At 38.1% G+C, this 25,757-nt stretch overlaps 1 protein-coding gene across 1 annotated transcript in view; it reads right to left on the bottom strand.

Annotated features, from left to right (window-relative positions):
* Positions 1-25,757, bottom strand: part of SMARCC1 (SWI/SNF related, matrix associated, actin dependent regulator of chromatin subfamily c member 1) — a 169,739-nt gene that overhangs the window by 35,994 nt on the left and 107,988 nt on the right. The window contains exons 22-24 of the mRNA XM_046661790.1: positions 5,720-5,775; positions 3,918-4,032; positions 3,084-3,238 (exon numbers count right to left, since the gene is read on the bottom strand). Of these exons, the coding sequence (XP_046517746.1) occupies positions 3,084-3,238; positions 3,918-4,032; positions 5,720-5,775 (326 nt within the window). The remainder of the gene's footprint in view (positions 1-3,083; positions 3,239-3,917; positions 4,033-5,719; positions 5,776-25,757) is intronic.

Below are 25,757 nucleotides of genomic sequence, written 5' to 3'. Positions count from 1 at the left end.
ATTTCAGGCATAAGGGAACAAGTAAGAAGGATTTCTGAGGGGTAAGAACGAATCTTCCTGTTGGCCCAAAACTAACACCCAGTTACTGTGAAGACAAACCTACTTTAGCCATTTTAATGTATGTGGGCATGGGGTGGTGGTAGCATAGATATGAAGGAAATGTCTGTGGTCTTAAGAAAATATGATCTCTGCCAGCTTGGAAGAAATGAATCCTATTGCTGCTGACAAAAGAGAACATGTTCCAGCTTCTGGGGTTTCTAATTTATTCCAGCAATAGTTCTGGATGCTTCCTTCCAGCTAAACATAAACAGCCAGATGGAAGGGATCCAGAGCACCTGGTCAAGGATATTCCTTCTCGCACCCACAGACCACTCTTTAGGTGAGTCAATTCACAGCTCATCTGCAGGTAGAATGAAAAAATGGATATACTTCCGAAGAGTCCCTCATATGGCAAGGATAGGGAAAAGCCAGAAAGCATGCCCACACCATCTCTTTTGGAGCTAGATCCAGAACCTTTAATTACTACTCTATGTCAGAGTGTGACAAACAATTAAAATGTTATCAAGGAAAACTCTTAATAACAAAGCTGTTTATAGACACAGAACAACAAAAAGAGAATAAGAGAAAACTTGGATTGGCTAGATAAGTTGTACTAATTACAGTAATTTCAGTGAATTCCTTACCCCTTAATTATCATGTAGCACAAAAATGATTATGTGTGCTGTGAAATGTATTTGATCCAACTATAAGCAGCACTGAACAGTTCATATGTGCCAAGTCATGTAGCACAAGCATCTGTATTGCTTTCACAAATCACTGGAAAACATAGATGTTTTGAGAATGAAGATCTAAGTACCCAGTTATTAGAAATAAGAATGAGTGATGATGAGGGACTGAAAATTCAGTGACCTGGAAAGAAAACGTTCTTTGGATACTCTTCTAAACCTTGTGTGGAATATCTAAGGGCCAAGGCAATTGCTCCACAAAAGCAGTTTCTGTGCCGTGAAGGAATCAAAAAACTGTGGCAAGATGGTGAGTAGTGCACAGTGCACAAACTTCTGTGCCCAAGAGTCGTACATATTAACAGCCATGAGGCCATTATGTCTTCATCAGCTATGAAAACATCATGAAGCATTCATAAGTTTTTTTTATGGTAATCTACCATTTTAGCTTTCTCCGGCAACCTACAGTGAAGCACACATGGTGGTATAGACAGGAAAAATAATGGAGAGGAAGAGTGAGAGAACCATGCTCTGTGGGAGGAAAGAGTGTCCAAAACAGCTGAGCTGGAGATGAGTGAGAGTGGGGGCGGTCTGGTGGAACTGCAAGAAACACTTCAGGACAGAGGCAAGAAATGACACTTGAGAACTGAGAAAGGTACTGATCATGAAAACCTCCTGAATTCCCCACTAAAGAGTATGAAATGTTAGCCTGAGAGAGATATGGAAGTTATTTAAGAAAGCAACATGCTCATGTTTATAAAGATTCTTCCGCATACTGTATGAGTCCATTTACGTGAAGTCAAAAATAGGAGAAACTAATCCATGGAGTTAGGGGACAGGCGAGCAACCACTCTTGAGGGGAGGCACAGTAACTGGAAGGGAATATGGGGAAGCTTCTGGTGGGCTGCTAATATTATGTTGCTTAACGTGAGTGCTGTATATGAGCTCACAGGTGGGATCAGTCTGCGAAAAATTCACTAGCTGTAGACGTATATATCCACTTATTTGAATGTTAAGTTATACTTCAATAAAAAACTAAAGACCAAAAAAGATTACTTTGGCTGAAGGACAGAGAAATGAGATGAAGGAGACAGGCAAGAGAGGATGGAGGCTGACCTAAGGGAGCAGCAATGGGCTGGGCATTACCACAGGAACTAATGCGCCACAAAGGATCTGGTGGCTGAAGACCTACAGAAAATGAAAGAACAAGAGGAGTCAAAGAAAACCTGAGGCTGCAGGTTTGAAGATGGGGTAGGTGGCTGTGCTGCGTGCTGGTAAAGGGCAAAAAGGAGGGAAGCCCTCCTACCTTCCAGCTCCTCATTCATAAAATGAGAAAATATGCCCAAGACAATCCTTAAGGTCCTGAATATGCGAGACCTCAAAAAGAGCTACTTCAAGCTAGTAATAGTAAGAATCAGCTAGGGTATCTGTTTGGACTGGCTGAGAATGACTGTGGCCTGTAAACACCCCTCTCCTCCAGCTACACCTAGGTCCAGTGGTTGGGCACTCAAAACAGTGGTGTTACGGTTCGAACTGGATCATCTCTTATAAATCACGCTCCACAGATCAAACACTTGGAGAAGTAGTTCGCAGCAGCTGAATGGTCTGGGGAAATTAAAGACCATGAAAGAACATCTTTACCAATGGATTAAGAACATCTCAAAATAAAACGATTAGGTATGTTCCAGTAACTTACTGCTTGATGCGGTAACCCAAGATGGAAGAAAACTACTTCTGAGGGTAAAATGGGGAAGAGGTGAAGAGGTTTTTGAAAATTTCACATATTCATGCCTGGAATGCTTTAAAATGCTAAATTAACACAAAGCAGGGAAAGTAACATTCTCTCTTCTTTTTAAATATGCTGTGAAGCCAATACTATGTTATAAATAGAGAAAACCACCCCCAGAAAAGCTGGCAAATTCAAGAAGAAAAAGAGCTATTTTAGGTTCCTTCTCTCTCCTTTCAGTCTGTAAGAGCAGGGTGAAGTATTTATACAAAGAAACAGATTTTTGTCTTAAAAATCACACATATTTCAATCTGGCAGAAATTGAAACAATAGTCCAAGACAAGTTCTGCAGGCAAATTAGAGAGACTTAAAATTCTGCCTTCAATTTCTGCAGTCTTCACAAGGCTGAATGACACAATGAACGCATCAAAGGCAGTCACCCTTTAGGACCAAGTCTACTATTTCTACCATCCTCCTCCTGCTTGTGGAATTCTTAACCTAGAAACGTCATTCAAGGAAACAGCCACCTCCTATTGGGTGCAAGGCTCTTTATACTAAATGTTCCCAATAACCTAAAAACAATACGACCATTCATGGCTTAAGAGAGCACTGGAAAAGGGCTGTCAGGGGCAAACCTTGGCTTTGGTTGCAGCTGAGGCAAGAGCAGCTGCTGCGGCTGTGGCTACATTTCCTTCAGAGATTTCATGTTCTACTTTTTTCTTTCCAATATCACTTTCTCTTTCTTTACAAGTATCAGTGAGTTCCTTGTTCTCATCAGTCTCCTTTTCTTCTGAAAAAGATCAGAAAGCTTTATTACCAGCGTGCCCAGTCTCAATAAGCCATCTTATTTCTCACCTCTGCCACATGACAAACTAGGACTGACGTTACAAAGAGATCTCAGTGTCTATTTTTCTTTTTAAGATTTTTGCTGAACCATTCCATGTATATAAGTCTGCCTCTATTTGAGATGGATTTTCTAAATAGCACACTTTGTCTTCCCTTCACTTCTCTAAGCTCTCTGTGTAGTTCCCTTGGATATAAAGGAAAATTCAGGGGAACCAAGCCCTAAGACCAACACATTTGTTCATCAGTCAATGAAACGCTCTGGGAAACCCTAGGGTCTGGAGGAAATCAGAAATCGAGAACACAGCACTTCTGCAAGTGTTCTGAGAGAGGCACGATGGGATATGCCAGCAACTGGCACCGAAAATAAAATAAAAAGGTGGGTGTGAATAACTTGAGTCACGCTGAACAACTTGAGTGTATATAAACAACTGAAAACAATCTAGCCACTAACATTAGCACTGGTATCTACATACAAAATAAAACTCAAACATAGATTTATTGTTACATTAAGAAATAACCCAAAATAAATGAGGAAATATTTCTACACAATTAAACTACCCACATTTCTCTAGTACTTTTTTATAGTTTTACATAATAAAGCCTAAAGAGTTTCTTTAAATTACCTGATTTGGCATCCTCACTAACTTCACTATCCTGTTCCTTCTCACCATTTTTTTCATTTTCTCCATCTTGTGCTTTATCACCTTCATCTGTTTCATTTTCCCCTTTATTTTCTGCCTGAAAGGGGTACAAAAAAAGAGGATAGAAAGTGATCAAAAAATGGTCCTTTTACAAGTGATATTATCTTAGAATAACAAAAAGTTTCACTATTTTTTGGCAAGAAGGGGACTAAGTTCAGAAGGGTCTTGGAGAGAAAAGCTGGAACAGAAATTAATAAATTCAGGAAATATCTTTCACTATCTCAACACCTCAGTGCTCACAAGATAATACACCTCAAAATCCCAGAGTCCCTCCCTTCTCTGCACCCTCTGCTATAAGGCCAGGGTTACGATGTCCAAAGGAATGTCAGGGGAATTCATTTATATTATTTATCAGTAAAATAGATAAATACTTAGCAAATAAATAATTGATTAGTTGTTCAAAAGGACCAAGGGCGTTTAAAATGCACGTTACCAACCAAGAAGATGGAATGCTGCTGAAATAAAAAGTTGACAAAGCGCTCCCCACTTTTTTTGAGGAAGATTAGCCCTTAGCTAACTGCTGCCAATCCTCCTCTTTCTGCTGAAGAAGACTGGCCCTGATTTAACATCCGTGCCCATCTTCCTCTACTTTATATGTGGGGCGCCTACCACAGCATGGCTTTGCCAAGCGGTGCCATGTCTGCACCCAGGATCCAAACCGGCGAACCCCAGGCTGCCAAAGTAGAACATGAGCACTTAACCGCTGCGCCACCAGGCCGGCCCCGACAAAGCCCTTTAATACAGCCATTTGCTAATGGTTTCTAAGAGAGCATCAGTGATCATGCTCTGAGGACTGAAAACTTCAATTTCTCTGGTATTTGGTATCATTTGCTGATTTTGAAATCCTGTGACCTTGACAAATTATGTAACATTGTCTATAAAATGGAGACTATCAGTGACTTGATGACGCTGTTTTAGGAATTAGATGAATCCAGAAATGTAAAGTACAAAACATACTATTTGGAACATTGTGAGAATCATAATTAATTTTACTATTATCCTCATCCTCTCCTTATCTATATACAATTTTAAAACACATGCTATCAAGACTTTAAATTCTCTTTGTATATATTCACTTGACTAGTGATTAAATGCTCATCATGTGGCCCTGACTTGAAGAGGCTGTAAAGTCCTGTTCTGCCTAGCTCACCTCGCATTCAGAGCCTCTGCAAGACAGGGATTGGGTCACAAACATACCGAGCACTGTGACGCCCTCTGCATACTGGCCTTAGTGTCTCCCCTCCAATGCCAGTAGGAATCTTCAATTCCCTATCCTCCAATTCAATCTTATAGTTCTACTTGTTCTTTAAAAACTATCTCAAATGTTACTTTGTCATTAAGTCTTTTCTAAATATTTTTCTACCAGCAGTTAACTCTTCTAGAAAATCCACTAACATTCTAAGGTTCTCTTCTGGTACAAGAACAGAACCCAAACCCTACAATTCAGTATTCATAAGAACCACAACTTTTGTTTTCATATTCCCAATTGTGCCTGAAAGGAGTGCAAAAGAAGAGGTTAGAGAGTGGATAAATCTTCCCTGAACGAATAAGTGAAAAATGTCCAGTATTATGCTTTGTGAAAACTATACCTTAAACCAGCAAAATCCAAATGGCTGATAGAATCATTTGTAGTCCCCTGAGAGGGATTCAAAAGACCAAAATCAACCCAAACCATTATGCTATGAAAGGCATGCTCTCTGTGGCTTTTCAAACATAGACTTCACCTTTTCAGGCTGCTGACCATCAGTATCTGTTTCCATTTTTTCCTCTTCAGCTCCTTCTACAAGCAAAAGAATAAGAACAAGTAATACAATATGGAAAAATAGTAAAAGCTATTATATAGCTGTGAAAGTATCTGAAATTCAATTACACATAGTAATATGGATGGAAGTCATAACCTTATAAGGTGACATAAGAAGTCTGACATAAAATACATACTTTATATTAATTTAATGTTCAAAAACAGGTGAAAGTAAAATATGATGTTAGAAATCAGGACAGTAGTTAACCAGGGAAGGGGTGGGTAGACAGAAAGTGGGTTCAAGGGGGGTGGGGATTGGTGTGCTGGTAATGATTTGTTTCTTGATCTTGCGGCTGCTTACATGAATGCGTTAATTTGTGACAATGTACTGAGCTTTCCACTGAAGGTTTTCACTTTTCTCTATGTATAAAAACAAAAATCTTTAAATAAAAAAGCCAAAAATAAAGAAACCTGTTACTATTTAACAGACACTTGATGAGTACACAGTTTGAGTCAGGTACTGGAGAAACAATGCTGAGCTAGATCTTCACTGAACCTCAGGAGCATCACATTCTGGCTGGAGAGGACACAAACCAACAAGTCCACCATGTATGCGCAGACCTGAGACGCTGTGGGAAGCAGAGAGGGCACAGCTGTTTCAGTCAGGGAAGGAGAACGACTACGTACGCATTTTCTAGGCAGACGTGGTGGTGTGAAGGGCGGTGGAAGACAGTGGTAGTATATATATAGAGAAGGACATTTCAAGGAAAGGAGACAAAAAAACTCAAGGGTGCAGGGGAAAAATGTAAATCGTTGGTGATGACTAGAAAAGGGAGGACAGATAAATCGGAAAGAGGGAGATAATGCTGGTAACGGCTACATAATGAAGAGCCTTGAATGCGGTGCTAAGGGCATCTTAACTATATCCTGTAGATAAGTTAATGAAGATTTTAAAAACAAAACAACACAATCAGATAAATACTTTTTGTTTCTGAACTTTATACAGAAACAGATATATCAAACATAATGAGGGTTTGCTGTGGTTTTAAATAAAAACATTCAAATATCCCACAGCGTGAATTTTTTTATTATTCTCTTATAAACAACAAAACTAAGAGCATTTATCCCCAATGAGAATATTTAAACATATTTCAACAAACATATTTAAAACTAACAGTGTTAAAAAGTTACCGAATAGAAAAATCTCTCTTCTCTTATTCTTGAGGATGAGGTCAGATCCTTCCTGCTTCCAGAATTATGGCTGACTAGGAACTCCAAGGGACGTGATATTTTGGGACATAATGAATCTCACATAAGGTAGAAACGCTCTTAAAGATCACCTTCCAAAAGCCTACAGTACCAGAAGTGGGACCAAAGCATGGAAGAAGTGGGGCCATGATCTAGATATTTGGAAATTTGGAGGGCCAGGGTCACCTAGACATACTAGGGCCATGGAATAGCCAGGTCCAGGGAAGAGAAAGGAATCCCAGGCACAGAGCCAGCCACACGGTGGCCAATGGGATCTCAAGCCAGTGGCAACCAATGGCCACCAGAAGCAGCAGAATTCTCTGCAGACAGTTTTTCCAATCCCAATTTTAGTCAAGGAGATATCCAAGCAATGAATTCACGAAAAGCAAATACCAAAAAAGGAAGCCACTAAGACTGAGCAGAAACATTAATCAACAGATTCAGAACTCACGGATTGACAATACCAGATCTGTCAGATCCTGAATCTGGCACAGCCATGGACACAATATGTAAATAAATAAAAGAGAATCATAAAGATCTCCAATCAACAAGCGAGTATTAGAGATGATCAGAGATTTAAAACAAAAACAAAAAATTTTCTAGAAATGAAGTCAGGGTAAACAGATTAAATCTGGTGAAAACTGTAAATCATGTCTAAAGAAATGATCCATTATAGAACAGGAGGATGGAAAATATGCAAATATGGAAAAGGATATGCCAGGCAGAAACGAATCCAAGAAATGGTAGCCTTTCCATGGTACTATTACTCAGTATAGGCATGAAGAATAGAGTATTTTTAGAAATAAAGGGTAACAATAAATTGAAGAAAAGGTTTAATTGACCAGAAAATTGTTAATTTTTATACTTTTAGAAACCTAAGAGTGTCAAATTATATAGAGCCAAAACTGACAGACAAAACTGACAGAAATGAAAATGTACATACTTCTCTCAATTAAGAATACACGGTGGATGTGAACACAGCAAAATGGTTCTAATGTATACATGCAGAATTACATCCACCAATTAGAGAATATATACACATTAATTTCAAGCTCACATGGAACATTTTAAAAATACTGATCACAAATTAAGTCATTAAGCAAGTACTCATAAATTTCAAAAAGTCAATGACACACAGTCCAAGTTTTCTCACCACAATGCAATGAAATTAGAAGTTTAAAATACAGAGATAAATTTCTCTGTGCTTAGAAATATAATTTTGGGAATCAGTAAAAATAGCACTTTTAAATGTAAAGCCTTATATTTACATTAGAAAAGGAAAAATGTTTCAAAGTTTATGAGCTATACATACCCTTTATAAGAAAGCAGAAAAAAGAATAACAGAATACAGAAGGTAGGGAGAAAAAATAATGAGGGTAAAAATCAAAGAAATAAAAAACAAAAATACAATACAGAGTTTAAAAATATATAACAGAGAGAATCAATATACTCCAAACTTGGTTCTCTAAAATGATTAATAAAACTGATAAATCTCTGGTATGAAAGATCAAGAAAAGATAAGGTACAAACTAGTTATATTAAGAATGGAAGGAAGAAAGGTCATAACTATTGATAAAGCAGAGGTCAAAAAGGAAGTGATAAGGTACTCTGAAAAACTTTATACCAAGCAAAACAGAAAAATTAGATTAAATGCCCAAATTATTAGAAAATTTATTTTACCAAACAGATTCAAGAAGAAAAGGAAGTCCTGAGTCCTATGATAGAAAACAAACAAAAACACCACAGGTCCAGATGTTTTTTACTGGGGAATTCTACCAAACTTTTAGGGACAAGATGATCACAATCTCACATAAACTTCTCCAGAGAATAGGAGAGGGTATACTCTCTAACTCATTCTATGAGGCCAGTATAACCCTGATTCCCAAATCAGATATGGACAACAGCTAAGGAATACTGGAGGCCACGGGGCTAAATCTCATTCATAATCACAAATAAAAAACCCCTAAGCAAACTAACTGAAAACAGAACATAGCAGTATGTAAAAAAAGCAATACATTATGACAAAATAATATGACAGCAACAGAAAGGTGACTTACTGATTAAACATTAATAAGTCTATAAACTCATTTGATCACATGCATGAAAAGCGTCTGATAAAACTCATTATCATTCATGACAAGTTCCTGGAAAATCAGGGATACAAGGAAAGTTCCTGAGCTCTCAAAAGACTGTTATCGGGGCTGGCCCCGGGGCCGGGTGGTTAAGTTCGTGCGCTCCGCTGCAGGCGGCCCAGTGTTTCGTTGGTTCGAATCCTGGGCGCGGACATGGCACTGCTCATCAAACCACGCTGAGGCAGCGTCCCACATACCACAACTAGAAGAACCCACAACGAAGAATATACAACTATGTACCGGGGGCTTTGGGGAGAAAAAGGAAAAAAATAAAATCTTTAAAAAAGAAAAAAAAAAAAAGACTGTTATCAAGAATCCTACAACAAATGTCATTCCTCATGGAGAGATTCCTAGAGTATTCTCTTTAAAACAAGAGCAAGACACAGATACCAGTATTACTATTTCCCTTCAATATCGTCATGGAGGTCATAGCCAAGGTAGTCAATTAAGAAAATTAAATTAGGGCCCACCCCATGGCCGAGTGGTTAAGTTCTCGTGCTCCGCTTGAGTAGCCCAGGGTTTTGCCGGTTGGAGTCCTGGGCATGGACATGGCACTGCTCATTAGGCAATGCTGAGATGACATGACGTCCCACACACCAGAACTAGAAGGACCCAAAACTAAAATATGCAACTATGTACCGCTGGGATTTGCGGAGAAAAAGCAGGAAAAAAAAAAATAAAAGAAAAGAAGATTGGCAATAGTTGTTAGCTCAGGTGCCAATCTTTAAGAAAAAAAATTAAAGAGGGCTAGAAAGGAAAGAAGAAAACAGTTATGATTTGCAGAAAATAAAACCATACCTAGAAGAATGTGCAGAAAAGTTACCAGAAATAATCACAGGGTTTAGCAAGGTGGTTAGCTACAAAATTAACATACAAAAGCAACTGCATTTCAGTATGTTAACAAAAATCAATTCTAGATAAAGACATAGGTGAAAAAATAAAACGAATGATATCTTAAAAATATGATGCAAAAAGTGCTAACCATAAAATAAAAGACAAACTATTAAAATCAAAGACTTCTTTTCATTAGAAGATGCCAAAAAGAAAAAATAAGTAACAGTACGGGAGAAAACACAAGCAGCACGTAAGTAAAAGATCAGTTTATCAGATTTACACAGAAAAATATGAAAAGTGAGCAAAAGACAAGAACAGTTGTTTTACAGAATGACATATGACCAACAAATCTAAGATACTCAAATTAGTTCAGAGAAATGTAATTTAAAACCACAATGGAATGTCATTTTATATAAACTACATCAGCAGAGTCTAACACTAGGAAGTGTCGGATCAAGTGTTACTGGTCAAAGTGTCAACTGGTACACCTACTTTGGGGAAAAAACCTGGCATTTCCTAAAACAGTACAACTCATAGGACGAGTCCACAACAAAATAAGGAGTTAAGCAAGAATGTTCAAGGTTTGATGTTCAAAAATGTTCAATGCTCTTCCTTTCCTTTATCAAGAAATTCACCTTACGAAAAAGTGACAACTGAATTAAACAGATAGCTTAGCAATGCAAACTCCTGATCTTAAAGTGGCAACCGGTCCACCAACCACACTTTGAGTAACACTGTATCTAAGCAAAACCCTGTATAGGTGTACTGTGAGGCATGTAAAAGATTGCACACGCAGGTCTGAAATAGAAAAAAAAGCAGGAAACAACCCAAATTACCCATCCAGTAACAGGAGAATGGATAAATAAGTTGGGTTATAATCACACAAAAGAATATTCTACAGCAGTGGAAATAAACAAACTATGGCTACATGGATATATACTGACAACATAACAACTAAACAAACATGATTACACCTGACATACATTGTTTAAATAAATCTTTGTGATAAAATTCACTTAAAAAGTAGAACAATATTCCAAAATTTAGGATTATAAATGCTGGGAAGGTGAGAAGACGAAGGAAGGAAGGAACGGAGAGATGAAAATTATTGGCACTGTTCTTAGTCCAGATGAAACATGTAACATGCATTAGGACACATCAAAATACAACAAGAAAAGATCCGAACAAAAACCAAATGCAGATGGAGTTTTTTAAAACGCAAAAAGCTTCACAAGTCATTCTTAACTGAATGTGCCTTAGGTCCCTTTGCTGAGTCAGCTTAATTACTGACTGAATAAGCATTATGTCGGAGAAATGTACTATTTTTTTTTGTACAGCTAACCTGCTTTTTAAATGACTACCCACAATCTATAGCTCCACGTTCTAAAAAGATTCCACACTCACTTTCTCTATTCTAAAGCAAGCCAAATTTGATATCACCTCTTTAATTAGCTATGATTCCAAGATGAAGAGTTACATAATATTAATTATCTATTCATATAATGATGGTGCAAAGACAGACCCTCTGTTAAGGGGAAAAACCTGGAGACAAGTGCACAGACTTCTAAGACATTTACTAAGAGTTTAATTATTAGTTTTATGTTTCTCAAGATGCAATGTGGAAGAGTACGTAGTTTCTACTCCACAAAACATTTTTTAAGCTGCTATTAGACATCTTATTGGAAAAAGAAAAAACAAAAACAAAACCCAACTTTTCTCTGGTCTGAATTCTGGTCAGAACTGTAAACCCTTAAGAGACTGTAGCCTCTCCATATCCCATGTCATCCCATTGGTGTCAATAAACTAGAAGGTTGAGAATCCTTCCCTAGAAATGTGTGGTGTGACTCACATCTGCAGAGTTAAAATGAAGAGGATACTAGAGCGAATAAAATAAAATTCCCAACCTAAACAAGAAGGCACCTAACACACACCAAAGACAAAAAGAAGGACAAAGCAGAAAATCCTCTGACCAGGTAAGTGAGCTATGATAGGAACGCCAGGTCAGCCAGGGGGAAAATATCAACATCATAGCTCACAATTCGACCTTATGCTATAGAAGAGGGGTTGGTAAACTTTTTCTGTAAAGGGTCAGATGGTGACTATTTTCAGCTTTGCAGGCCATACAGTCTTAGTTGCAACTACTCAACTCTGCCACTGTTGTACAACATCAGCCACAAAAGCATCTTGAAAACGAGTAAGTGTGGCTGTGTTCCAGTAAAACTTTATGGACACTGAAATTTGAATGTCATGTAATTTGTACATGTCACGAAATATCCCTCTTTTGATTTTTTCCAACCATTTAAAAGTGTAAAACCCATTCTTATATATTGTGGGCTAAACAAAGACAGGTGGCAACCTGGATTTGGCCCAAGAACCAAAATTTGCCAGATCCTGCTCTAGAAAAAGGGTGAGTTTTGGATCCACACTGACTAGGTTGGAACCCTGTCTCCACAATTTACTAGCTCAAATGAGCCTGGGCAAGCCACTGAGCTGTCAGGGCCTCAGGTTGCTTACCAAGAAAAGGAGAATAATAATAGTATGTCCTTCGTAAGTGTAATGTTAAGGATTAATTATTTCATGTAAAATGCTAGTAAGTGGCTCATAGTAAGTGCTTAATGGCAACTAGTAATATGAAAAAGTTCAGTTGGCTGGACCCATGTCCCCTCTCTACTAACATGAGACCTTTCAGTAGCCTTTGGCACTGCCTCAGTGACACAAAGGGTTCTCATTCTGTCCTGGACTTTCAAAGATCCTTCCCAATCTAGTATGCCATCTGTGACTTCCTCCTTCCCATGTGACCTTTGATTTTTCTGTAAAGGGCCAGATAATTTTATAAAATCACCTGCCTTTGTCACAATCTCTTAAAATGTTACTATTGAGTCAGAGATAGCTGACTGATCTGACTGACCGGGGTCAGCAAACTATAATCTGCTGCCTGATTTTGTAAATAAAATTTTATCAGAACACAGCCATACTCATTTGTTTAAGTATTGTCTATGGGTGCTTTTGCACTACAAAGACACAGTTGAGTAGCTGCGATAGAGACCATTTGGTCCGCAACAGCCTATAATTTTTACCATCTGGCCCTTTACAAAAAAGGTTTGCTGACCCCTGTGATAAAATATCCATGGTAATGTAATAGTCCTGCTTATGAATAAAGATACTCTGGAGATGCCTTACTCTCAAGGTCTCAACTTTAATACTGGCAATTGAGGGACACTGGCAAATAGGAGATGTAACCGGAACCCATGAGAATGCCTACCCGGCAGTGAGACTCTAGAGTGGCCCCACAGCCCCACACGATCCCTGCTTCATGGTTTTCAGGTCTTTGTATAATCACCTTCCCTTGAGTCTGAGTAGTATCCGTGACTTGTTTCTAATCAACAGAATACAGCAAAGGTGATGGAATGTCAGGTTATATAAGACCCTGTCTTGTTAGCAGACTCGCTCTAGAGCCTCTCTGTGTCAGCTTGATGAAGTAAGCTGCCATGCTGGGAAGCATAAATGGCAAAGAACAGTGAGACGGTGGCCTCTAGGAGTCAAGGGCAGCTTCCACCTGACAGCCAGCAGGAAGCTGGAGCATTCAGTTCTACGACAGAAGATAAATGCATTCTGACAACAGGGGTGAACTTGGAGGTAGATTCTTCAACGGTCAAGTCTCCAGATGAGAGCACAACCCAGTCACCACCTTGACTGCAGCCTTGTGAGATCTTAAGCAGAGGACACAGTTAGGCTGTGCACAGAGCTGTGACTCATAGAAACTATGAGCTAATAAATATATCTTGTTTTAAGATATTGTGGTAATTTGTTATGCAGCAATAGATAACTAATATGCCTACTGAACTTCTGAATGAACCACAACCAAGGGTGAGAAGCAAACTAGCTGGCATCCACAGTAAGAATATCTTCAGATGCTAGAAACAGGAAATGGCATTGCCAATCAGGCTCCACTCTTATCTTTTGCTCTGTCTCCCACAGGTGCAATACTGATATCCCTAATTGGCTCTGGGCCTCTTCCTCCATATCAGTCCCATGCCACCAAACCCACTTTAGTTTGAGAGATATCTACGTCTCTTTTATGTTTCTTAGAGAGCCAAGCTAAGCCCCTATTTCTTCTCATCTATCAGTTCAGAACTCTTTCCTTCACAGTCACACCCTTTTTCCTAGCAATAAAGTGCTTTTCAGTCTAGTAATAACATTGTTAGCAAAACCAGAATGAGGAGAGATCTAGAAACCATTTCCTAAAGAGTTGAGGAAAGTGGGAAAGCTAGCTCTGAGCAGAGAACTAAACGCTTGCAAAATATCTGCCTTTAATAAAGCATGTTATGAATAAGTATTAACGTTCCCTGGAAAAGAACTTTGATTATTTTGGTGGGAACTCGCTCCATTTCCTGCACATCATCCGTAAACTGCCACAAATTACTTTCTAAAACAGACTGAATCACATTACTTCTATTCTCTGGTGACTTCTCAACGTTTACAAGGAAAAGCCCTTCAAAATCAGCCCCCTACACATCTATACAGCTGCACTTGGCCATGGTACCTGCTCCCTAGACTTCTTGGTATTATTTCCAAAATACGCCAAATACGTTCATTCTTTTTTCCTTTTTCACTGTTGTTTATAAGGTCCCCTCCTTTGCGAAGCCTTCCCTAACAGACCCAAGTATAACTGTGTTTCCTTCATATGTGCCTCCATCTATACCTGTATTTCTTTTATTAATTTATATTCCCCCCCCCCCAAAAAAAAACACTGAGTGTTACTCAAGGACAGAATGTTTAATTCAGCGACTCACAAAGTGTGGTCCAGGTACCCCAGCGGGTCCCCAGGTCAAAACTATTTTCATAACAACACTAAGATGCTATTTGCCTTTTTGCTCTCATTTTGCACAAGTGTGCAGTGCGGCTTTCCAGAGGTTGTGTGACGCATGATGAAGTCAGCTATAGGAATGTGCACCTGTGTACTGTCCTGTCTTTAAAGTTTCTCATCTTTAATTTTTAATATAGTAAATATCAACAGATATAATCCAAATAAATTGAAGCATTTTGGGTTCCTTGATATTTTTAAAGGGTGTTAAGAAGTCCTGAGACCAAAATTTTGAAACTGCTAATCCAATAATTTTTCTCCTCTCAGAGAAAAACAGAATGAGGCTCATAGGGGCTGGCCCCGTGGCCGAGTAGTTAAGTTTTCGTGCTGTGCTTTGGTGGCCTGGGGTCCACTGGTTCGGATCCTGGACACAGACCTACACACCACTCATCAAGCCATGCTGTGACAGCATCCCACATAGGGGAACCTACAAGTAGGATATACAATCATGTACTAGGGCTTCGGGGCGAAGAAAAAGAAAAAAGAATGAGGCTCACAGTAGCAACTCATTTAATACTTCTGGGAGGCTAATCATGTCATTCCCTGTATTAAAGTTGAAGTGCTTCATAAAGCTGGGAAGAGACAGCTTGCAGCACGCTCTACAACCTAGCTCCAACCTACCTTTGTAGGCTGTTCTCCTTCCATGTCCTTATTTGAACTTTGTATCGTGGCCAACCTGGTTTACCTCCCACTCTCTGAACAACCTTCCATTGCCATCTCTGTACCTTTGTTCACATTGTTCTACAGAATTGAATACTTGTTCCAATCTGGCCTAGCGACATTCTAAACCTTGTTCAATGTTCAGCTCAAATCTTACTTCCTTTGTGAAGTCTTCCTCAGTCTAAACTTACATGCGCCTTTGTGCTCAATTCTTACAGCACTTCCTATGTAAAGCCCTCTTTGAGCAATTACTACTATGCTTCACTGTATCTCCAAATTCTCCAACACTGAATTATTTTTCCGTGTATGTGTAACGCATCACAAAAATAGCCCCACTTATTAGAAGGGATTACCTGTGTGTTACATAGTCGCCCACAGCAAGGGATCTATATCAAGTAACCAAAATGCCTGATTTGATAAAATAGTCCCCCAAAGGTAGACACTTGCATTATATAATGGAAGCCAATTTCTGCCTAAAAATATACATCCTACTATCTAATAAATGAGTCATTAGGCAGGTCACTTAAATCTCAGCCAGTATTAGCTAGTTCTCAAAGGTTAAATGTCCAATTATGAGCTGCTCGGAAGTTTGAATCTATATTTCAATGCCTCTTGAAATAGATCTGAAAGAGCCCTTCAAATGTAATAGTGACAAACAGGGAAGCCCACTCCACATGATGTAAGTCTCATGATCAAATACTGTTACTGTTTTCTCAGGTTCACTAAGCAGTATGTTTTCATACATGGTGTTTCAGAAGTGCCTCATTTAAAAAATATTATGGAAATCCTCATGGTGAGAAGAATGAAGCTATTTGTAAGCTACAAACAGTGCAAGGCAAGAATTATTAATAGTCACTTCTGGGCTTTATGTTCCTAGAAAGTGACCTTTTCAGTATTATTATTGTCAGGATGCCCTTCTTAATCTCCTTATGAACTAAAGACTAGTTCTTTTTTATTTTAAAAAAGCATTTTTTTTCATTTTATTTTTTTGAGGAAGATTAGCCCTGAGTTAACATCTGTCATCAATCCTCCTCTTTTTTGACCTGGAAGACTGGCCCGGAGCTAATATCCATGCCTATCTTTCTCTACTTTATATGTGGGGCACCTACGACAGCATGGCTTGACAAGCGGTGCATAGGTCCACACCTGGGATCCGAACTGTGGAACCCCAGGCCACAGAAGCGGAACATGTGAACTTCACCACTGTGCCACCCAGCTGGCCCTAAAGACTAGCTCTTAACCTCCCTGAAAACTAGGAATGATTAGCTGGGTTCCTCTATACAGAGTTACAACAAATGGCACATGATGCACTCTTTGGAGCCCTGAATTCCACAGGGTGTTAAGGAGCTCGGTGGACAATCCACTCATTGATATAAATCAATCTTCTCTGAACATTATATTCATCATTCAATTTCCCTAAAAGCACAGTCAACTCTAACGAAGATGCATTAATTAACTTCATCTCCCAAGTTTCTCTAAACCAAAATTAAGATACAGACAGTAAATCTTTCCAGTAACAATCAACCAACTAACCAATCAATCAATCAAGCAATCAAACCAACACTTGAGGTCAGGAAATACAAATGGGACAGACCCTTGAATACACATGCACAATCCAACTCTTTGGGGGGAAGGGTTGATATCCTAAAAGGGGGCTAAGATTCACTGTATCATGATAATTATGTAGGAAGATGTCTTTATTCTTAGGAGATGCATGCTGAATTATTTAGGGTACAAAGAATCATGATGTCTACAGCTTACTTCGAAATAATTCATCAAAAATAATAAAATAAAAATCATTTATTTAGATTGCTAAATAGATAAATATGGCAAAGTTGAACCTGCCTGGTAGGCATATGAGATTTCCCTGTGCTAGCCTATCAACATTTCAGTATGTTTGGCTACAAATAAACAGAAAAGCTATTTTGTTTAGTCTCCAGGGCAAGTAAAGAAAAATTTAATGAAGTACTTTAATAAAAGGCTTAATAAGACTTTTTAATACAAGCTTTAGGGATACAGCAAAAAAAAAAAAAAAAACCTTTATATTCAAATATATTACATACTTTATTTGAAAAATTAAATCAATTTAACAACTCCTAGAAGAGGTATATTATCAACATAATAGAATGACACTTTAAAAATACAGGTCAGACTTTGACATGCTTCTGCCCAAACCCCTCCACTGGCTCCACCTCACTTAAAAGTAAATATTAAAACTTTACAATGGCTCACAAGGCCCCTCATCATCTCCCATGACCTTTTCTACCCCGCAATCCAGTTACTTGTCCATGATCCCATTGCTGTTCCTCAACTATGCCATGCAGCTCCTGTTCAGGGACCTGTACACTGGCTGCTCCCAATGCCTAGAACACTCTGACCTTAGACGCCTACATGGCTCCTTCCCTTGCCCTCATTTACATCTTTGCTCAAATGTCACTTTCTCAGTGAGACATTCCCTGACTATTTAACATGCAAGGCCCCACACTTCACTCTTATCCCCTATCCCAGCTTTATTTTTCACCTTACCACTTATCAGCCAAGACACTCTTTCTACCTACTTAAATTTAATTTATGCATTCTAAGTTTCACATATCATATTCCTATCCATCTCTCACCTCTAAGATATAACGTCCCTGAGGGAAGGAATTTTGGTTTGCTTTGTTCACTAGTACCCTGGCACCTAAAACACAATGAAATGACATGCACACAACCGATTTATAGTCTTATTTATCCCTATGAGTTAAAAAAAAAAAAAAGGTCTATGGGGCCGGCCAGGTGGCACAGTGGTTAAGTTCACACATTCCACTTTGGTGGCCGGGGGTTCCCCAGTTCGGATCCCGGGTGCAGACATGGCACCGTTTGGCAAGCCATGCTGTGGTAGGCGTCCCACATATAAAGTAGAGGAAGATGGGCACAGATGTTAGCTCAGGGCCAGTCTTCCTCAAAAAAAAAAAAAAAGAAAAGAAAAAAAGTCTAGCTTAAGACTGACCTCCCAGCCAAGCATGCTTTGTGGCATAGGCTCATACATTAAATCACACTGACTAATTTTGGCGTGGGTTTCTTAGCACTTAATCTCGTATAGATGAACCAGCTACAGCCACTCTTCTTAGTACATTTGCCTGTCTCCATATGTGGATCCTAGGTTTTCAGGAAAGCCTGGGTCTTTTCCTATTTTATTTTTCATAGTACATAAGGCAGTCCTACAGACAGTCCTACGGAGCTATCAGGCTTTTAATGAGCCTTGTTCAGTGAATGAAAAATACACAGACATACCTACATATTTTACTTCTGGCAGCATGCTACAGTGCAAAGAGCTTGAGATTTGGGGTTAGAGAGATTTAGGCTCAAAATTTAGCCCAGATTCTCAGAAGCCTATGTAACCTGCCAACAACTTAGTTTTCTTGCTTTTACAATAAAAACAATGCCACTTCCTCCAAAGGGTTCTCTTGAAAAGAGACTCAAATGACCAATCGGAAAACTCCCATACAATGTGTGACAAATATAAGTACTCAGAAAGAAATGTTGTTTTCCAACAATTTCTAAGAAATTGTTTAAAACTTCTTTTCATTTCTTTTATCTTAACTTCTCCTACCTTCTCCTATAACCCAGGGCAAATAAAATCTAATAATATTTTTAGTTAAATACAAAATGTCTCAAATATCAATATTATTTTTTACTATTCCTAGAATGGCCTCTGGCCAAACAAAAATAAAAAACCACACACATCTAGAGAAATCATTAGATATTAGCGGATGACTAGAGTTGAAGAGGATGGATTGAACAAGACCCTTCTGATAAGCTAACACTTATTTCCTAAATAATTTCTATGAGAAATCTCCTAACGAATCAAAGTAAGGTGTTGCAGAACTAAGGATCATCTACATTTACTTTTACTTCACCAAATACTCCCCTCAATTCAAATCCGCAGTGAAAAGTTACATGGGTTACTGAGAGAAACCCAAAAAGGTTTTGCATTTCATAAGGAAACATTTTTTCCTGTATTATCATTTTACCATTGTTAATATATGTAAGTTAAGATGTGTAAGAGAGTAAATTAAGTATCACAATAAAAAGTATGATGAACCTTTCACCCAAGTACAATATTATCTTGATAAGGAAAATCCTACATCATTCTCCTTCAAATCAGTGAGTTATATATATAGCACGGCACTATTTTGTTATACAAAGTCTAAGTTTAAATGTAAATTTGATACTTCTTTTCTTTGAATTCCCTACTTGGAAAGTGCTTCAGACAGGAAGGAGGTACAGTGTTGACCTCCCATTGTAACTTTGCGGAGCCAATTCCATAGGGAGTACCATTTGCTGTTTCCTAACTTACTCTATTAGTCACAGCCCAATATAAATCATATTAACTATAATAGGCCAGCACTAGATACAGAATTCTGTTCACAACTTAGAAAGATTCATATTATCCTGGTATTTTCCTTAGCCCTTAATAAATGGTAACAGGACCCAAAAACTGTTGCTGCAACTAGTAAATACAGTCATGTATCGCTTAACAACGAGGATACGTTCTGAGAAATGTGTTGTTAGGTGATCTCATCATGCGAACATCACAGAGTGTACTGAAGGGGAACAACATCCGCCACCCCAAAATGTGTCTCTTTAACATGAGGATTATTTTAGGCTGACTATTTTTAAGGAACAAAAGACTTAAAAAGTTCTTCCTGTTAGCTCCCCATTAACTGCCTAAAAGAATTCAGATAAAAAAACCTGTCTCAGGAAGCGAGCTACTACCCTAGCATCACATGAACTAGGTGGTAGACAGGCAGGAACCTAGAAAAGCCTGTTTGTTGGGCTTCTCTCTGTGTTCTTCTGTTTCTGTGTGGCCAAAGACTTGTTTTCCAAACAGTTTGCTCCTTTTCACCTACCTGTGATGCCTTCCTTCCCTTTGAAGTCGCTGACTCTCCCCATCCCCAACATCTTTTGTCTTTAGCTGAGGATTTAAGGGTAGGGCTTTGGCCATTTTGGCAAGTTACTCAGTTTTCCTGGATTTCTCCCATGTATACATGTTTTAAACTTTTGTTAATCTGTCTCATGTCAATTTAATTCTTAGACCAGCCAGAAGAACCTAGAAGGGTAGAGGAAAACAACTTCCTCCCCTACAGTATTTACACAAACCCACATGGTATAGCCTACTACTCATGCAGGCTATATGGTACTAATCTTAGTGGACCCCTGTCATATATGTGGTGTGCTGCCTGAAACGTTGTTATGTGGTGCATGACTATATACATTACCCTGCAAAGAAGTTACCTGATAGGCTACTTCCAGATACTATGAATGAATTTTACTGTTCATGCCATTCAAAGAAGCACCCCTTATAGATGCCAACGCTTCTTGCAGCAGTCTGAGCCATGCTTTGCAGACTGTGGAAGTCATACATTCACTAATCAATCAGGAAAATCTAGCCCCACAAGGACTAAGGTTGCTAGATTTTTTGTCCTCTCATAAATTCCACTAAACTAGAAATGGCTAAACTTGCAATCTGTTCCTTAACCACTAATGCTTTGTGGTATCAACTACCAAAAATTTTTAAAGACATATACATGTAAAAACACATCCCTGATTTTGCAAAGTACAGAAACTTCTTTGAATCAAATGAGAAGGCTTTGCCGACCCTTTTCAATTCCATGACCACAGGAAACCAAAAGACCCTACAAATGAACCAAAAACACAAAAAAAGTAGAGAAAAGTAAGACCTTTCCCAGGCATTCAATAGGTCCAGGTTTTCCCTGCCTGATCTGGGCACTGCCTCATGGTGGAGAATCAACAAAAAGCAACAGAGATGTGGCTTGGCTTGCTCATTTCAGTCTCCATCTAAGAGAAAGGAAAGTAAGCGAGTTTTCAAACTAAGAAATACTGTAGATACTCTAAATTACTTTTTTTTTTTTTTTAAGATTTTATTTTTTCCTTTTTCTCCCCAAAGCCCCCCAGTACATAGTTGTATATTCTTCGTTGTGGGTCCTTCTAGTTGTGGCATGTGGGACGCTGCCTCAGCGTGGCTTGACGAGCAGTGCCATGTCCGCGCCCAGGATTCGAACCAACGAAGCACTGGGCCGCTTGCAGCGGAGCGCGCGAACTTAACCACTCGGCCACGGGGCCAGCCCCCTCTAAATTACTTTTTAATTCAAAGGGTGACACTCTAGATTAGTAATCAATGTCAAGAACAGTGAGGTCAATAATTTGTTCTGAGGGCTAGGGTGAGAGGTTTGATTAATCTGAAAATGTTTCCATATACGCAAAATGAGACTACTAGACTGATACTCTAAAGAAAACCAAAAGAACAACAGGGCAGAGTCTATGCAAGCTCATGGAACCATAAGATTTCAGGCTTGAAGAGACCTCACTGATAGCTACTCAAACCACCCAGAAGAGAGCACCAGGAGTTCAGATGGTATCATCTGTGAAGTACTGGCTGGCAATTTTAATTTTTACTTCATATTATCTTTATTCCATAAAATAAACAAAAAAGACAAAAGAGAAGTACTGCAGCTGAAGCATAGGTTGTATAAATTGCACACAATTGAGACAAAGATGGAACTAATTAGGCAAGATGACAGCAATAAATCTTGAGCTTGAGTTATTCATCAGAAATTGTTTCATAAGGAATGAAAAGAAAAAGACTAACGAACAATGTAAGAAACACTGGGAATACACTTCTGATAATTGTATATAAAATGATATTTTTATCTTGATGTGAAAATTAGTCTCATAACACACAGAAAACACTTCCCATTTGAGAAGCCATGTATTGCTTATGAAGCTACTTTATTAAAATTTTATTCCTCTTCAGGATCAAACAAACAAAAATAGGTAATTAAAAGTCCTTAATAGCAAAAACAACATCTGTCCAATATCACAGACTGGTATAGTTAAACAACACATTGTACAGATTATCTAAACATCTCTTTCATGTTATGGATAAGAGAATTCAGGGCTAGCAAAGGTAAGTAGCTTTTTAAAGTCATGCGGCTTTATGGGGCAGAACAAAAGGTAGAAGCTATGTCTGCAAAATCCTAAAATCCAATAAGCAACATTCAGAGACTTGCTTTAGATCCAGAGACTAACAGATTGAAAGTAAATTAACAGAAAAAGATATTCCATGCAAAAACAATAACCAAAAGAGAGCAGGAGTGGTATGTTAATATCAGATAAAATAAATTTATAGACAAAAAATGTTACAGGAGAAAAAGAAGGACATTATATAATGATAAACTGGTCAATCCATCAAAAAGATGTAACAATTATAAACAAGTATGCAACTAACAACAGAGCCTCAAAATGTATGAAACAAACTAGACAGAACTGAAGGAAGAAACAGACAGCTCAACAATAACAGTTGGAGATTTCAAGACATCACTTTCAATAAAGGACAGACCAATTAGAAAAAAGACAGACAAAGAGGCAGACAACTTGAACAACACTATAAACCAGCCATACAAACATACAGAGAAGACATCATTCAACAACAGCAGAATACAAAAAGGAATATTCGCCAGGACAGACAATACGTTAGGCAACAAAACAAGTCTCAGTAAATTTTAAAAGAAATCACACAAATTATCTTCTTTGAATACAATGGAATGAAATTAGAAATCAGAAAACAGAAGGAAATTTTAAAAATTCACAAATGGGTGAATATTAAACAACATACTCAAAGAACCAATGGGTCAAAAAGAAATCACAAGGGGGGCCAGCCCGGTGGTGCAGCAGTTAAGCTTGCGTGTTCCACTTCGGCTGCCCAGGTTCAGATCCCGGGTGTGGACCTATACGCCACTTATCAAGCCATGCTGTGGTAGGCATCCTACATAAAATAGAGGAAGATGGGCATGGATGTTAGCTTGGGCCAGTCTTCCTCAGCAAAAAGAGGAGGATTGGCAGTAGATGGTAACTCAGGGCTAATCTTCCTCAAAAAAAAAAAATATATAAAAAATTTAAAAATAAATAATAATTTAAAAAAAGAAAAAATTTAAGAAAATTTTAAAAAGAAATCACAAGGGAAATTAGAAGAATGAAAACAAAAATAAAATATATCAAAACTTACGGAATGCAGCAAAAGGAGAGGGAAAGTTATATAGCTAGAAAAGTCTGTATTAATAAAGAAGAAAGATCTCAAATCAGTATCCCATCTATCAACTTAAGGAACTATTAATTAAAAGAAGAGCAACTAAAATCAAGTAGAAGGGGAGTAAATAATAAAGATTAGAGTGGAGATAAATTAGAGAATAGAAAAACAATAGAATCACCAAAATAAAAAATTGGTTCTTTGAAAACAGAAAACAAAATTGACAGGCCTTTATCGAGATTGATGGAAAAAAACAAACGAGTGGACCAAATAACTAAAATCAGGAATGAAAATGGGGACATTAACCAACCTTACAGAAATAAAAAGGACACCATGAACTTTTCAAAAGTTTTACTGAGATATAATTCACATACCATATGATCAACCCATTAAAAGAGCACAATTCAATAAATTTTAGTATATTCCCAAATTATGTGTAACCATTGCCACAGTAAATTCTAAAACATTTTCATCAGTCAAAAAGGAATCCCACACCCTTTAGCTATCATCCTCTTTAACCTGTCACTCTTAGCCCTAAGTAACCATTAATCTACTTTCTGACTCTATAGGTTCACCTATTCAGGATATTTTATATAACTGGAATTATATCATATATTATCTCTTTTCACTGGCTTCTTATACCTAACGTTTTCTAAGTTCATCCATGATATGACATATGTCAATACTCAATTCCATTTTATCAACAAATAATATTATATTGTATATCACATTCTGATAATCCACTCATCAGCTGATGGACATGTGAGATTTCTATTTTTGGTTGCTATGATTTTTTTGTGTGGCCCACAAATTAGATAATGTACATGAAATGGAAAAATTCCTAGAAAGACACAAACTACCAAAACCGACTCAAAAGCAATAGAAAATCTAAACAGACTTAGAACAAGTAAACAAATTGAATCAGTAATCAAAAAACATTTAAAAAGCAAGTAAGCAAGCAAGAAAAAGCCCAGGATTTGATGGCCACACATGTGAATTCCGTCAAACATTTAAAGAAGGATGGGGGCTGGCCCAATGGCGTAGTGGTTGGGTTCGCGCACTCTGCTTCGCTGGCTCATGGTTCACAGGTTTAGATCCTGGGCGCAGACCTACCTGCCACTTGTCAAGCCACGCTGTGGCAGCATCAAATATACAAAGCAGAGGAAGACTGGCAGAGATGTTAGCTCAGGAATGATCTTCCTCAAGCAAAAAGAGGAAGATTAGCAACAGACGTTAGTTCAGGGCCAATCTTCCTCACAAAAATAAATAAATAATAAAGAAGAATGAACACCAATACTTCTCAAACTCTTCTGAAAAACAGAAGGAACAATTCCTAACTCATTCTTTGAGGTCAGTATTACCCCGATACCAAAACCAGACAACTATATCACAATGAAAATGAAATGAGAAGTACTAATCAATTTCCCTGACGAAAACAGATGCAAAAATCTTCAACAAAATATTAGCAAACTTAATCCAATACGATATTAAATGGATTATTCACATTGATCAAATGGGGTTTATTGCAGAAATGCAAAGGTGGTTCAACAGACAAGAATCAGCTAATATAAAACGATAGAGTAAAAATAATACACCACCATCTCAATACAGAAAAAGCAGTTGATGAAATTCAGTACCCTTTCACGATAAAAACACTCAACAAACTAGAAATAGAAGAGAACTTACTGAACTTGATAAAAGGAATCTAGAAAAATCCAACAGCTAACGTCATACTTAGTGATGAAACCCTAAAAGCTTTCCCAAGATTAGAAAAACAATCTCATTTACAATAGCATCCAAAAAAATAAAACACATAGGAGAAGGTCCTGCAACTAAGATATACAATTATATACTGGGGGGATTTGGGGAGATAAAGCAGGAGGAAAAAAAAACCCACATAGGAATAAATTTAACCAAGGAAATGAAAGACAGGTGCCAAGAAAATACAAGACTAAAACCTTCAAAACATTGGCCCCATTGCCAAGTGGTTAAAGTTCCTCATGCTCTGCTTTGGCAGCCCAGGTTCACTGGTTTGGACCCCAGGTGCAGACCTACTCCACTCATCAGCCATGCTGTGGAGACATCCCATATACAAAATAGAGGAAGACTGGCACAGATGATAGCTCAGGGCTAATCTTCCTCAAGCAAAAAAAAGAGGAAAATTGGCAACAGATGTTAGCTCAGGGCAAATCTT

This window comes from Equus quagga, chromosome 1, assembly GCF_021613505.1.
Source record: "Equus quagga isolate Etosha38 chromosome 1, UCLA_HA_Equagga_1.0, whole genome shotgun sequence".
Lineage (NCBI taxonomy): Eukaryota > Metazoa > Chordata > Mammalia > Perissodactyla > Equidae > Equus > Equus quagga.
Note: the sequence above shows the minus strand (reverse complement) of the source record. Positions and strands in the feature narration are given on the sequence as shown.